Source organism: Lissotriton vulgaris, chromosome 3_1, assembly GCF_964263255.1.
Source record: "Lissotriton vulgaris chromosome 3_1, aLisVul1.2, whole genome shotgun sequence".
Classification (NCBI taxonomy): Eukaryota; Metazoa; Chordata; class Amphibia; order Caudata; family Salamandridae; genus Lissotriton; species Lissotriton vulgaris.
Window position 1 is genome coordinate 1,422,573,287 of NC_141689.1, and position 14,777 is coordinate 1,422,588,063.

General features: G+C 40.8%; 1 protein-coding gene across 2 annotated transcripts in view; it reads left to right on the top strand.

Annotated features, from left to right (window-relative positions):
* The first annotated feature begins 3,216 nt into the window (after positions 1 to 3,216).
* ZCCHC7 (zinc finger CCHC-type containing 7) overlaps positions 3,217 to 14,777 on the top strand; it is a 281,807-nt gene continuing 270,246 nt past the window's right edge. Inside the window, exons 1-2 of one of the 2 annotated variants that reach the window (XM_086961897.1) lie at positions 3,217 to 3,306; positions 12,993 to 13,727. In XM_086961897.1, coding sequence (XP_086818023.1) covers positions 13,010 to 13,727 — 718 coding nt within the window. In that variant the 5' untranslated portion in view covers positions 3,217 to 3,306; positions 12,993 to 13,009. Of the gene's footprint in view, positions 3,526 to 12,992; positions 13,728 to 14,777 lie in introns of both variants that reach the window. The other variant, XM_086961898.1, reaches the window with a different exon arrangement.

Consider the following 14,777-nt stretch of genomic DNA (forward strand, 5'->3'; position numbering starts at 1 on the left):
TTGACTCAAAGGTATTGGAGCACTTTACTTGAGGGCCACTTATGTTACACAAGGACACATTCCTTTTTGGTAGGCACGGGGAGGTTACGTGATTTGCCCAGAATCGCAGGATGTTCAGCTGACACAGAGGCTCGAACCTGGTTCCCCAGCTCCTATGTTGGCATCTCTGGCCTTTACCCCACATCCTCTCCCCTTGGCACCTGGAGCAGAGCTAAAAAGGGGGAGACCTCGATCCAAAAAATAAAACAACTGATCAGAAGCACACTTTCAAGACAACACTGTAGCATCCTTCACTCTCAGGCTTACCTGTGGAGTGCACTGTGTGATGTCATTGATTCTATGTTGTTACCACAGTTACTAGAATGTATGTTTTGAAGCACAGACTGTTACTGCTCTGCACTTGGATGAGATCTGGATGTGTCTCTCTTTCCTGGATTAAACCTGAGCTCCTTTACAACTTTATGCTGTGTCAGCCTCAACTTACTTTGAAACCAGAATCCTACATTGGCGTAGTCGGCAGCTGCGGAAAAGAGAGGCTCAACTATCTCAACAACAACATTTAACTACAATTTTCAAGGTACTGTGTTCTCCTTCTTTTTGTGTCTGTGATTGCACCAGCGGCTGATAACTCAGACTTACTTAGTCTAAGTGGCAGTGCTTTGATTGCACCAGCGGCTGTTTTACTAATTAATCCTACAAACACCATTAAAAATAACATTTTTGGTTGAAATAAACGTCATATTGTTTACCACAGAAGCCCTAGGCGGCGCTAAGATATTAACCCATTCGATGCTGATGACGAGCTCAGCTCGTCATCAGCTACGGCGCTCGTATGCTGATGATGAGCTGAGCTAGTCATGTAACGCGGATTTTTGAAAAACGCCGCACACAGCGGGAAAAGCCGCTACATCGATGCGGTTAAGCCGGTCGATAGCGCTTTCTCAGGACCGGGCACATCAGTCTTCTGCAGCATTGCACCATTACTACTTACTAGAAGGGGGCTGCGGGGATGACAGCGTCGAGCTGGAGGTGGCCGCGGGAGGATGTCTAGTTCTGGCTTGGACAGACATCCATCCCTTCACATCAAGCCAATATCCTCAAGCCTCTGCGGGAAGCGGCCTGTGAGGATGCCTTTCCTCAGGGTCAGCTGGCTGCAGTCAAAGCCAAAGATACTTTCTTAATGGGAGATAGACCCCATCCAGCTCTGTGGAACAGATGAAATGCAGAGCTAATGAAAGGGTCTGTGGACCTGGCCAGGGCTTCCTGGGCCTGCCTGCCTCACATGTGCTTCCACGTGCCGGGTGGGAATGGCAGGTGTTACTGAAGGAAGAATCGAGCTCCTAGTAACGCTCTCACTCCCTCTCTGAAATAACCGCTATCTGCCCTGCTAATGATTGGCCTTGAAAAGGCTGGCTTAACTCCACATAGTGTGCGTTATAAACACAGGCAGTGCTAAACTCCATTACCAGTTCAGAAAATGGGAAAGTATTTTATGTTTAAAAAGAAACCAACATGACAAAAATTGGATTTGGCACTTCAAAGTTCAGAGTAACGTCATCAACTGCAGTTCGGCATGGACATTAATAAAAATATTTGTGCATTGCCCACAGCTGGCGACTTGAGGCTGTCCAAGCGCCTATAATCGGGCACTGGGAGGGAGGCGCTGCTAATGGCCGGGGCCGCAGGCGGGCAGGTCTCGGCACCTTCCAACGTCCTTCTGAACAGAGCCATGGACCCTGCTTGATGATGCCCCCCACCTGCCAGTCTAACTTCTCTGCTGCTCCTCAGGGACTCAAGGCACCCTCCCCTATGTTCAAGACGGGGGCACAGTGCTGTGCATGCTGGGTCCTCGGACAGGAGTCAGCATCTAACAAAGCGCGCCGGGAACCTCCAAAGAACCCCGACCTTCATGCACACATGCTTTTTGTCGCCCTAGGCGGCCGCCTAGTCTTGCCTAATGGTAGAAAAGGCCCTGGCTGTTGGTCAGCAAGAATGCTGATCGACATCTTCGAAATTGTGGTGCGTTTTTACTTTGTGGCTATTCTTTGCTGCTTGCGAGTTGTACAAGAAAGTTTTAACATAACTATCTCAGTGTCATTTACAACATGTATACTTTCATTAAAGCTGACCAGAACATTTTAAAGTGATAGGACTCCAACCAGGGGTTTAAGTGGGATGAAAAAACTGGAGAGTCTCCCAAAGGGGCGTGGCCAATGTAATTAAGGGCGTGGCTTAAAACACAAAATAAAATCTGTGGTTAGCATAGTGAGCTTCCCGACTTGTATTTTGCTATTTGTCATTGCATCTATATAGAATACAACAAGTAACATCATACCTACAAGTCAGGGCTATTGGCTTGGTCAATGGTTGTTAGTTGCATTACATAAATAAGCAGCAACTATCGCTTGTTGTATATAATGTTGAAAAAGCTTCCACCTGGTGACACCTGGACAATGTTGCTTCTCCCGAGTTACAAAAAGAAAAGGGAAATCCAAAGAGAAAATTATTCTCTTTAAAGGATTTCCCTTCCTCTACAACGCTCACCTGGCACGGGGTCATGCTGTCACTTCTCCACTAGTGAGTAGACAGCAGTGTGAGCACGCCAAAATCGAAGTGCCTGCTGTCAAAACGGACTGCAGTGACTGCAGGCAAAAAATAGATCCCGATAGAGACCCCTTTCGAGGCCCCATTTAAAAACTGCCGGGCCTCAGACCCGGCCCACTAAAAGCCCTAACTCCAACATCATTACATGTTTGCGCACTCCCTATACTAATTAGAGCCCCAATTACCTCGCCAAACGCTAATTTTTAGAACATCTGCGCTGGTCAGTAAATGTTAAAATAATAACCAAGATCTTCACCCATGCCCCCTATGGCTGTCATGCCCACCCTGAGCATGAACGTGTTGGCGGACTCTCGTCACCATCTGGGGCACTTCCCCCATTCGCACCTCTTCTCCCATCACAGCTTGCTCTGTCCAAGGCAGGCAGTCACCATCTGTTCCGTCACTCGCTCAAAGCCCAGCCACAGTGTCCGCGGTCGATGCCCAGACTCATCTTAACTACACAACCATTCGTCCCTTCAGCATTCTCTGTGACGCAGATACAGAGCAGAGACATCAATGCGCCAATCCTAGGCCGCTTTAAGTTTTAGCAGTGCTCGTCATTCACACAGCTCCAGAACAGTGTGTTAAGCCATGGGATTGGTCGTCTACGACCCGGAAGTGCTATTATGAACGGCCAATTGACATCTGTTGAAAGACCAACAACAAAAGACGGACTTTAGGCTGAATTCACGAGCGGTCCATGTAAGTAGAAAGCAGGTGGTCGCCTAGCTTGATTTACAGTTGAAATGTACACAGAGCCACATTGTAGCTCATCCTTGTTTCCGTAACATTCGGACATATCCGTTGTTAATTTTTCTGTGAGAGATAAGGTTCACGTGGGCTGCAGTTGGTGATAGCCCACGAGCTTTAAGGAAGGATGGGTGTCATCTGAAGTCTTGAGAAAACTCACTATAAATTTAGGTAAGATTACACCCAGGACTGACATAGACGTTTAAACATCCAAACTTATGCTGGTGTATGGGTGGCTGGCTGGCTTTGATTGTTTATTTATTTAATATTTCCCATACGTGTTACCAGTTAGTAGATAACAGAAACCTTGAAAAGGCAACGACAACTGTGGTGACATGTAATGCTGTGATCTTTCCATCTTATATGGGCATCCTATAAAACCAATCAAGGCAAACCAGGTTGCTTTTTCTGGAAAATTGTACTTTTAACATAAATTAATTTTATTTATTGAGCTTTGTATAGCTGGAACTTAACCTGAAGGTATCAGAGCGCTTTCCAGAGTTAGTGTTACATTCTGTATTAATGACTTAAATGAATTGTTAATATTTATTAATATATTATTCTGTTTAATTAGACTATTAGAGTCACCCCTGACTCTAATTTCCTCAGCTGATTATTGGTATGTTCCTCCCTTTAGTTTCCCCCTTCCCTGGTTCCTTCCTTTTTTCCCCTGAAGGCTACCTTAGATTGTTGAGATATGTCAGTTGGCTGTACTGCTGGTGGAGAGAGGAGACTGGTAAACAAGATGTTCTTGACTTACCTTCTTGAAGATTCATCTTTACATCACTGGCGACAATCTATGGAAGGGGGCAGACAACACCGGCTCCTCCCCTTTTGTTATCCACTCCTCCAGCTTTTAATTAAGGTACCACGTTGTCTTGACTTTCTATGGAGGCTTGTTTTCTTCACTCCTGTGACAACTTCTCCTCCGGACTTTCTACTTTGATTTGTGGGTGAACTTAAGGAAGCATCTGCCGACGTTTCCGGATATGTGTGGCAGTTTATGACTCTTGACATCTGGTGATTCATGTCCTGAGGCAGTTGTGTCTTGCCCTCACTTTGCCACCTTCAAAGTCATATTATATTGAAGTACACAGTGTGTTCTCTTTGTCACGCACTTTCACTGTGTTGTCTTTCTTAACTTTTGTGGAACTACTAGGAGCGCTATTGCCTTATGTTCACCTTCAGTGCGGTGATTCCAGAGTGTGGGGTGTTTTCCCAGCTTTTTGAAAGTTGAGGCACCGCAACGCTCTGACTTGCTGTTCCCTGAAGTGGTGAATTCCTGGGTGAGGAGACCCATTTCCGTCGGACGGAGGCTGAGTCTCCGCACTGCACCAGCGCTGCTGTCTGGTGCGCCTCGGACCGTTGTCTGCCTTTGGTGTGATCTGCTCCTCAAAGGGGCCGGGGCGCTGCTGCCTCACCGCTTGCCATACGGACGGAGGCTTAGCCGTCGCACTGTTACCGCGCTCCTGCCTGGCGCGCCTCAGACCGTCGTCTGCTTGAAGCGTAGTCTGCTCCTCTTGTGGCCGGGGCGTTGCTGCCTCCTCGGACGCACTTTCTTCCACATTCCCTGCTTCCAACCCGACTTGTATTCCGGCAGGGGCATGGAGACTCCTCGTTAGGCGGTTTCCAGAGGCGATCCAAATTAGATTCTTATCCTTATAGAAAGTGGACTTCCTTTTCAGCGTGTATAAAAGCCAATAATTTTCTCTTGTTCTGCGTGCATTTTTCGGTGACACGCACACCATTATCAAATTTCCACCAGATTCAAGGTTATTTAGGTCAACAATCTGCAGCATACAGTTCAAAATTACCTTGTGGCGTTAAATATATGCACTTTTCCTGTGGCATTATTATCTCAGCTAAGTCTTCATTAAATATCTGAGAGCCTATTTTCAGTGACACGCACACTTTAAAGTATCATTCACTTTTGTGTCCAAAGAAATTCATTGTGTGTCGCCCTTTGACTTCAGTATATTTTCCACAGTGATACACACACCTTGAACATCAAAACACATTATTTAATTATATTCCACGGTGATACGCACACCATGACTATTCATAATTTCAATATGTGCAGCATAATGTAATTCTTTATAGTGTTAATATTGTACATGTATTTTCCCTTCTACGCTACTAGAGATTAATCTATTCATATTATTTTTCATATTACTTAGTATAGTTTTGTTTATCTTATCCTCCACTATTGATATAATATCTGCCGCAAGTATGACCCAACCTGCACCATTCCTGAATGAATTTGGAGAACCCAGCATTCCATGGGAGGAATGGGAGAACAATTTTTGGAGAAAAATGTAGTGCTTTAAGGAAACAGCATATCCTTTTACACAATTTGGGCCATAATGGTAGGAAAATATTTGAATCCTTACCAGAACCTGAAATTGATACAGATGAGGAAAATGAAATAGATACTTACGATACCATTTTGTTAAAACTACAAATTCACTTTGAGGATAAAGTAAATATAGTATTAGAAAGACATACATTCTTCAGTCGTTCTCAAGGCAAGCAAGAAAGTGTTTCCACTTACGTTGCAGTTCTAAGAGGCTTCAGCAAACTATGCGAGTTCCATGATCTTAATGATTCTTTAATCAGAGACCAGTTAGTACGTTGTACAAACAATAGGGAAATACAGAGAAAATTATTAGAGAAACAACCTGATCTTCAAGAGGTCATTAAAATAGCCAAATCTATAGAGCACACAGCAATTTGCATAAAAGAAATACATTCTTCAGATTCCAACGATAAGGTAGCAGAGATTACTAACTTAGAAACAGAATCAGAAATTTGTAAAATAAAGAATGATCCTCCCAAAATTAAAAATGATAATTGGCGCAACCAAACAGGAGACTCAGAAAATTTTACATTTAAATGCTTTTGTTGTGGAAGCAACAATCATCTAGCCAATAATCCCATTTGTCAAGCCACATTAACTTGGTGCAGGAAATGCAACAAAAAAGTTCACGTAGCAAGAGTTTGCAGATGTTTTTCAAAGAAAACTGGGGGAAATGGGCTCTCTGGTGACAAAACTCAAGTCAAGAAAATTATATTACAGATTAATGAGATCAACAATAGTAATCATAAAGCTTATTCTGAATGTAATGTATTCATTGATGGCAAAAATGTTAAGATGTTTGCAGACTCCTGCTCTCCTTTCACTCTAATAAACTTTTTGCAGTTTAAATCTATCTTAGGCAAAGATCAAGATAAGTTATATCAATCAGACATTACACCTAGTGGTTATAATAGAGACCACATACCAATGAAAGGCATGATCAAGTCTCTTATCTCTTTTAAAGATTGTTCTACTGTGGGAAAATTATATGTGGTAGAAAATTGATCCAACTTATTAGGATGGCAACATCAAAGAGAACTTGGTATCAAACTAGACCCTAATAACCCGGAACAAGTTTTAGCTGTCATTCCTTCAAGCAACAGTGAACTCATTGCAAATGAATTTCCAGAAGTTTTTTCAGAAGTATTCGTGTTACTGAAAGACTTTCTACACAAGATTCAATTAAAACAGAACTCTAAACCAGTGATTTGTAAAACTAAACCTATACCCCACCTTAAGTGGGAACCTTTGAGAAAAGAATTATCTAGATTGGAAAAATTAGACATTATACAACCCATTGATTGCTCGGAATGGGTTGCCCCCATTGTTATTGCTAAAAAGAAGCACAGCCAAGATATCAGAATGTGTATTGACTTACGAGACCTAAACAACATTATCTTGGTGGAAAGGCACCAATTACCCCGCATCCACGAGATGTTCAGCACCATGGGAGAGGCCACTTGTTCAGTGTTCTGGACCTCTCCATGGTGTACCATTAGGTGGAGCTACATCCGGACTCTAGAAGACTCACTGCATTCACTACACCTATGGGTACATTCATGTTCCGTCGCATGCCTTTCGGGTTGGCCTCTGCGGTGGCAGTATTTAAAAAAATTATGCAACATGTCTTGGAAAACGTTCCCAAGACATTATGCTTTCAAGATGATGTATTGCTTTATGGTGCTAGCGTTGATGAACACAATAAAATTCTAAGGCAAGTTGTTTCCAGATTCAAGAATGCAGGACTTACTTTAAAGAAAGAAAAATGCGAGTTGGGTGTGGAAGCTGTGGAATACTTAGGGCACATCGTTTCAAATGAATGATTTAAACCAAAATACTGTTTATTAGAAGCAGTAAGAGATGCTCCTGCACCTACCAACAAAGTTGAACTGAAATCATTTTTAGGTCTGGCAGAATTTATGGCGAAGTATGTCAATCATTTTGCTGATTTAACTTCAAATCTCAGAGAACTCACAAAGAACCACACTGGTCAGCAGATCAACAAACATAATTTTTAAAAGTAAAAGAGGCCATCCTTTCAGCTCCATACCTATGTAATTTTGAACACAATCGTAAAACTATACTTAGTATGGATGCAAGCAACAAAGGCTTAGGGGCTACCCTCACCCAAGTTATTACTGGTAAAGAAAGAATTGTTGCGTTTGCCTCCCATACTCTGACCAAAGCAGAAATGTACTACTCCGTTGTAGAAAGAGAAGCTCTAGCCTGTTTCTGGGTTGTAAAAACATTTTAAATTCTTTCTTTGAGGCATTCAATTCTGTATACTCACGGACCAAAAACATCTGATTTTCATGTTCAACCCTAAAATAGTTCTTGTAACACTCGTTCAGTGTTAACGGTATTCCAATAGAACAGGCAATACAAGAAATGCTATGGGCTTACCACACCACTCCAAACCATTCACAGGCATTTCCCCTTTTTCTGCCTTAAAAGGCAGGAAACCTTGCACAACATTCTTTCCAAATTGGCTGGGAGGTGGAACTAGTATTACACACAACACTCAAGTCTCCAAAGACAAAATAAAAAATCATGTTCAACCCTAAAAATAGTTCTTGTAACACTCCCAGCATAGCCAAATGGATACTTGGGCTTCTGTTTTAGACTAGAATATGTTCCAGGTATTCGAAATTCTGCAGCAGACTTTCTTTCAAGAAGTCCAATCAGTAAAGAAGAAAAATTTGACACCCATGAATACCCTATCTTCAACTCAATCTCCCCACCATCACTTCCCAAGAATGGTCAGATTGCATGAATAAGGACACCACAATGACACAACTCTTAACTTACACTGTACAGGGTTGGCCCACTTCCTCTGATTCTATAAGCAAAGATATCAAGACATTTTGGGAGATACGTCATGAACTTAACATTGAACAGTGTGTTCTGTTCAGGAATGACAAAATAATACCACCAGAACAACTCTGATATAAAATAGTTGATCTTGTACATGAAGGTCACCTTGGTAGAAGTTTAACTAAAGCTAGACTGCGTGAACGATACTGGTTTCCTAAAATGGACTCAATGGTAGAAGAAAAGGTAAAGAACTGTTTAACATGTGCTAATAGTGACACGTCTAAAATAACCAGGAAAGCACTCATCTCCCCTGTATCTGTACCAGACAAACCATGGGAAAAGTTAGCCCTTGATATAATTGGTCCTTTCAATTTCAGAGGAGCTATAAAACGTTTTGCCCTAGTCTTAATAGATTACCATTCACACTGGACTGTAATAAAAATGGTCAACCAAATCACCACTGACTCTGTCATCCAATTTCTCAGAGTTTCTTTTGTCCTGGACAGGAATTCCATCCTCCATAATCACAGACAATGGAGTTCAATTTACTTCTTACACCATGACAGAGGTCCTTAGTAAATTAAATATAACTCACTTGAAAACGCCTCTTCACTGTCCCAGGGCCGATGGCCTGGTGGAAAGAATGAATCACATGATCAAAGGTTGTAGAAAGAGAAGCTCTAGCCTGTTTCTGGGTTGTAAAACATTTTAAATTCTTTCTTTGGGGCATTCAATTCTGTATACGCACGACCACACACCTCTGATTTTCATGTTCAACCCTAAAAATAGTTCTTGTAACACTCGTTCAGTGTTAACGGTATTCCAATAGAACAGGCAATACAAGAAATACTATGGGCTTACCACACCACTCCAAACCATTCACAGGCATTTCCCCTTTTTCTGCCTTAAAAGGCAGGAAACCTTGCACAAAATTCTTTCCAAATTGGCTGGGAGGTGGAACTAGTATTACACACAACACTCAAGTCTCCAAAGACAAAATAAATCCACACCAAACTAAATATAAAATTCATTGCGACATGAAACACGGAACCAAGACTCCTCAGTGGAAAGTTGGTGATTAGGTTTGTGTTAAGAACCCCAGCGTAAGCAATCCTGATACCAATTTTTCAAAACCTATGCAAATTACAACGATAAAAAGACCCACCCATAAGGAATAATAATCAGATGTGGAGTATGGACAGGTTAACTAAATACCAACCCATACCTGGCAAGGCATCCACTCACGGATCCACCATGGAATCTCATAATCAAAATCATCTCAACTGGTCCAAGACACAAAGAATCCATAAAACACCCATTTGGCACAAAGACTATGTTGTATATAAATGATCTTATAGTTACTTTTTTCCTATCTTTTTGGAGGGGGAAGATGTGTTACATTCTGTATTCATGACTTAAATGAATTGTTAATATTTATTAATATATTATTCTGTTTAATTAGAGTCACCACTGACTCTAATTTCCTCAGCTGATTATTGGTATGTTCCTCCCTTTAGTTTCCCCTTCCCTTCCCTGGTTCCTTCCTTTGTTCCCCTGAAGGCTACCTTAGAATGTTGAGATATGTCAGTTGGCTGTACTGCTGGTGGGGAGAGGAGACTGGTAATAAAGATCTTCTTGATGTACCTTCTTGTAGATTCATCTTTACAGTTAGCATAGCAGCAATTACACAAGTTATATATGGAGTACATGAGAAACACATAGAACAGAATATAAAGGAAGAAAACAATAAATGATACAATATGTGGACAATATAGTTCAGAGGTAGATATGGTAGGGTGTTGTGTTGGTGGGGAGTGTAGCAGTACAGTTTGTTCCCTGAGGTAGTGAAGTTCTGATTTCTGTGGCTGGGGTAAGGGAGGCACATCTGGCAAGGCAGATGATTTCGGGGGGAGGGTTTAGGTATTGTTGAGATGAAGAACTTTATTTTTTTTTCTGATGTGAGGGAATGATTGATTGTACGTAGATCCTTAGGCAGAGAGTTCCAAATTCTTGGAGCATTCCTGGAGAAGGAACAGGTGCAAGATTTTTCTTTCTTGAAATTAGGCGGAATCGGAAGTAGAGTGTTATGAATTTCGAAGGGATCTCTTTTGGCCGGCTTTTGAAACTGGACCAATTCATGGTAGTTAAAAAAATTTGATAGTTCAGCACCCTTATTCTACAAAGTATATTTCTCAGCATTCATTAAATTTCAGCACACTTATTTTACATTTCGTTCACACAGTGCATATGATTCCAAATCTTCAATAAATATGATAGTCCTTTGTTCATATTCTTCTTATTTTTATTAATTTCCTTAAAAGCAGAAGCTTTTAAGGAAATTAATACAAAATAAGCAGGGTGCTAAACCATCAAAATGTATTTGTTTTGGAGTTTTCTCCGCTGGAAGTTGAAAGGGGTTGAACTTCCACTTCTGTGCAACACTTTAATTGTCTGTATACCGTTCCCATGGTGGTGGTAGGTGCGGTAGCATATTGCCTTAATCTCTTCTCAATTTATGGTTTTTGCATGTAGGAACTGTATTCCTGAATGTATAAGCACGTCCATCAAATTATTTTATTGTTTCATTAACCATATTCCACTTACGCATACAGTAAGCCAAGTTTTCAACTGTTGATTCTTTGGTCAAGTTCCTTAGCTGTGCGTTAAGCATTAGCCCTTTAAGTTGACTTGCATACAGTATATTTATGACGGTTGACAAGCATCAGGCCTCGTTTCAAAGCTTGATTTTCATCTCACGCTTCTTCCTAACAAGAAGTTCCCAAACTTCTAGATGCTGTTTGGAAGTTCCAATAAGACTCTGTTCTGCAACTGAAACGGCTCCAGTTCAGTGGCATGCTAAGTGCAGAATTGCTTTGCTTCCATCTCCTTTACATGCCCTCTTCCTCCCTCAGTTTCTATTTTTAGCCCTCCTTATTGACAGTGCAGCAATATACAAGTAGTAATTGCTGGCATTTACCGCCAAATCCTATACAGATTTCTTTTTTGTTGAGATTTATGTAATATGTACGTACCGTTATATGACTTTCCTACATCAATGTGTAGTTACATGGTATGATTTTTAACATTGGAACTATGAATGACCTATCTTGTCGCACATGATGTCTATAATATAAAACCCAATAAATATATTTTCAGAATGGAATATGCAGAGTTGCTTCTTCGCATGTATACTGGAATAAGTAATAAGACAATTAGAGGTGGGATTTTATACAGGAATTGCAGGCTCCTGTGTACTGTAAGACCATATACTAAACAGTTTGTATCTACCACGAAGAACTACACATACCAGACCAGACATACATGCTTGACTACCTTGATGATTGCTACAAGACCACACCAATGTTACAAATATGTTGTACTGTTGTCAGTAGCACACCATACTGACCGAGCACAGCAACAAGGGCCAGATGGAAGGGTCTATAATGACTGAATGTCTAAGATGTTGCTCCTCTCTCACCAGTCAGAAACAAATCATGGCAGCAAGTGAGTCACCCTCCCCCCACCCAGCACCAGATATCAAGTAATTTGTCAATGGTGCACTGATACAAAAGACATAACATCCAAAATTGGACACTTTACTCAATACTTTTCTCCAGCACTGGTAATTATACAATATGTCCTGCTTCAGTTTTGGGCAATGTATGCTAGAGCTGTACTCGAACTCTGGCTCCAGCAGACCTATGTTAGCCCCTAAAATAGTTGCAGTACTTCAGGCTAGGCAATGAGAAATGGGTACTGAAGCACAGATAGAGCTTTCGTGTTTAGACCCAATAATCCAGTAAGCTTTTCAAATCTGGTTCAAAATGCCATACTTAGCCCCCTTGTTGTTCATAATATGCCACAGCTGGTGCTAAAAGTTATGGGAGTGACATTTCGCATTTATCCTCAAGTGAACACAGTACACACCGTTGATGTGTAGACTGTACATTGATAACAAAACCTTCCTGTTATGATGTTTATCACACCAAAGTTACTTTTGCTCTCCTTGCAACCCTTCTATAATATTTACACAATGTTTAGGAACCCATAACACATTCATAGACATTCAAGGACAAGGTTAAGATGCACTGCTATCGAAAGTGATGTATTTGTTCTTTGTTTTGCACGTAACCTTAGTAAAGCTTTTCACAGTTAAAAAAAACGCACAATGACCGGCTTCCTCAGTGTTTATTTTTCTGCTCTCAGAATTTAAACTGTATATTCAAATACAAAAACATAATTCCATTAGTTTGAGCTGCTACTCGTTGCTTTGTTTTCTGCATGTAATATATTTTTGTTGAAGTCCAGAAGGCATTGTTTTTTATTAGTTGCATTTCTTAAAGCACAAATATAATCCATTAACCTCATAGACACTTTGTGTGTGACTTTTCAGAACAGAGAGGAAAATCATAGCTTTGCTGCCTTATGATTAGAAAGTTATCTAACTAGTTGCTTTCTTTTTACACAGGTGACTAGCGCATCAAAATGTTTGGTGGCTATGAAGACTTACAAGATTTGGAAGATGAGCTCTATAAAGAAGAGTCCTCTAGTGAGGAGAGTGTGGACAGTGAAACTGAGTGCTTCCTTTACAGCCAGGTCCATTATGCCCAAAATCTTAGCCTTGTTAACGGGGAGGAGAAAGAAAGCGAAGAGGAGGTAGATAATGTGGCCACTGAAGACGGACAAGGGTTAACGTTGCATCCTGGTAATAAAATAAAGGAGGAGGTAAATCTTATAAATGTATCAGATGTTGATTGTGTTCAGATTTCTGACGGACCAGAAGTAATTACCTTGTCGGACACTACAGAAGAAGACAGTGTTTACAAAAGCAAAGGCAGCAAAAAGGTGGTTGCTTTACATTCCAGAAGGAAAGGACAACTTCCTAATCCCACTGGGCAGTCCACCCCTAACCGTGCCAACACCAGTGTAGTCCTCATATTGGATTCTAGTGACTTGGATGATCCAAGACCACTCAAAAGTCATCCGAAAAAATGCAGTGGAAAATCCTCCTCGATCCATGAGGTTTTGGTGGTTGAAGAGAATTCAGATGAAGAGGGTGAGTGTGATAGCACTGGTGAGGACGAGGAAACCTCGTCTGAAAGTGATTTGGAGAACTGGATGCTATTGGGGAATGAGAAAGAGGATGCAGACAACAGCATTCAGCTGAACCTCGAAGGCTTTGAAACATCTATCAAAGAAGAAGGTTAGTATTACCCCGCTTGCTTTTAAGCATATTTTACTGTTTTTATGTTCGTGAATGGGGTGTCAAGTTGCTAATAAAATGCATCTAGGTCAAAGTGAGAACATGCAGATGAAGGGAAAATTAAACAAAGGCATTTTTCTTTATCAAACTGTGTTTGATTATTTTCAAATAATCATAAAAACAACAAAATAAAACCACTCATCGTGTGTAAAAATAAATAAAATAAACCAGTAAAATAATTATGAATAAAAAATAATAGTTCCTGATATAGGCTAAAAGTGTGTTGCACTGCACCAACATATTGTATTTTTCTGGAAGCCCACCACTGAATAACTAAACAGTTAGATAGGATAACATGCAAAGAACGTTTGGCAGTTTTGTATAGTTTTAAACTTATATTTTGAGAACTGGTATTACATATCTATGTTTAAAATGTTCATAACATTTACAAAAAAAGATAAAATTGAGCCAATGTCTTGTTGGATGGATTAAAAGGGATATTTTATAAAGTTTGTTTTTATCATTTTCAGGAACAGCAGTACAAATTGAAAGCAGGTGTATCCTTGCCACCATCCATGGTGCCCTTTCATAGTTTTTATCAGTATCTTTTGGTTTCTTTCAACTGTGCCCCAGGCATTTGAAACCTATTCTCAATCTATATGTAAATAAGGGAACCTGAAAGAAGTTGAAGAGTAGAGCGGGGACATAATGATTTTACAGTTTTTACTGTTGAACATTTAAGCTGGTAAACACCATTGCCGCCTGGTGTAACACCACCTATGCCAATCGAATTTCATCTAGGCATGGCTCAATGTTATACGTAACCTTCACATCCTAAAATGTTGATGTAAGAGATCCAGTGGTAGAATCTTTTTGGAGTTTATCGAGTTTGCGCGCCCTATAGCTGGTAACTAGTTGTTTACGCGGGGTTCTCAAACAGGTTGTGTCTGGATTTTCCCATAGATCATCCCTGCCAATAGAACAAAGGCTTTCCCTAACATAAGCAAACCATGACATCTTACCTATGTCTGGAAGCCTTAAGATTTCTAA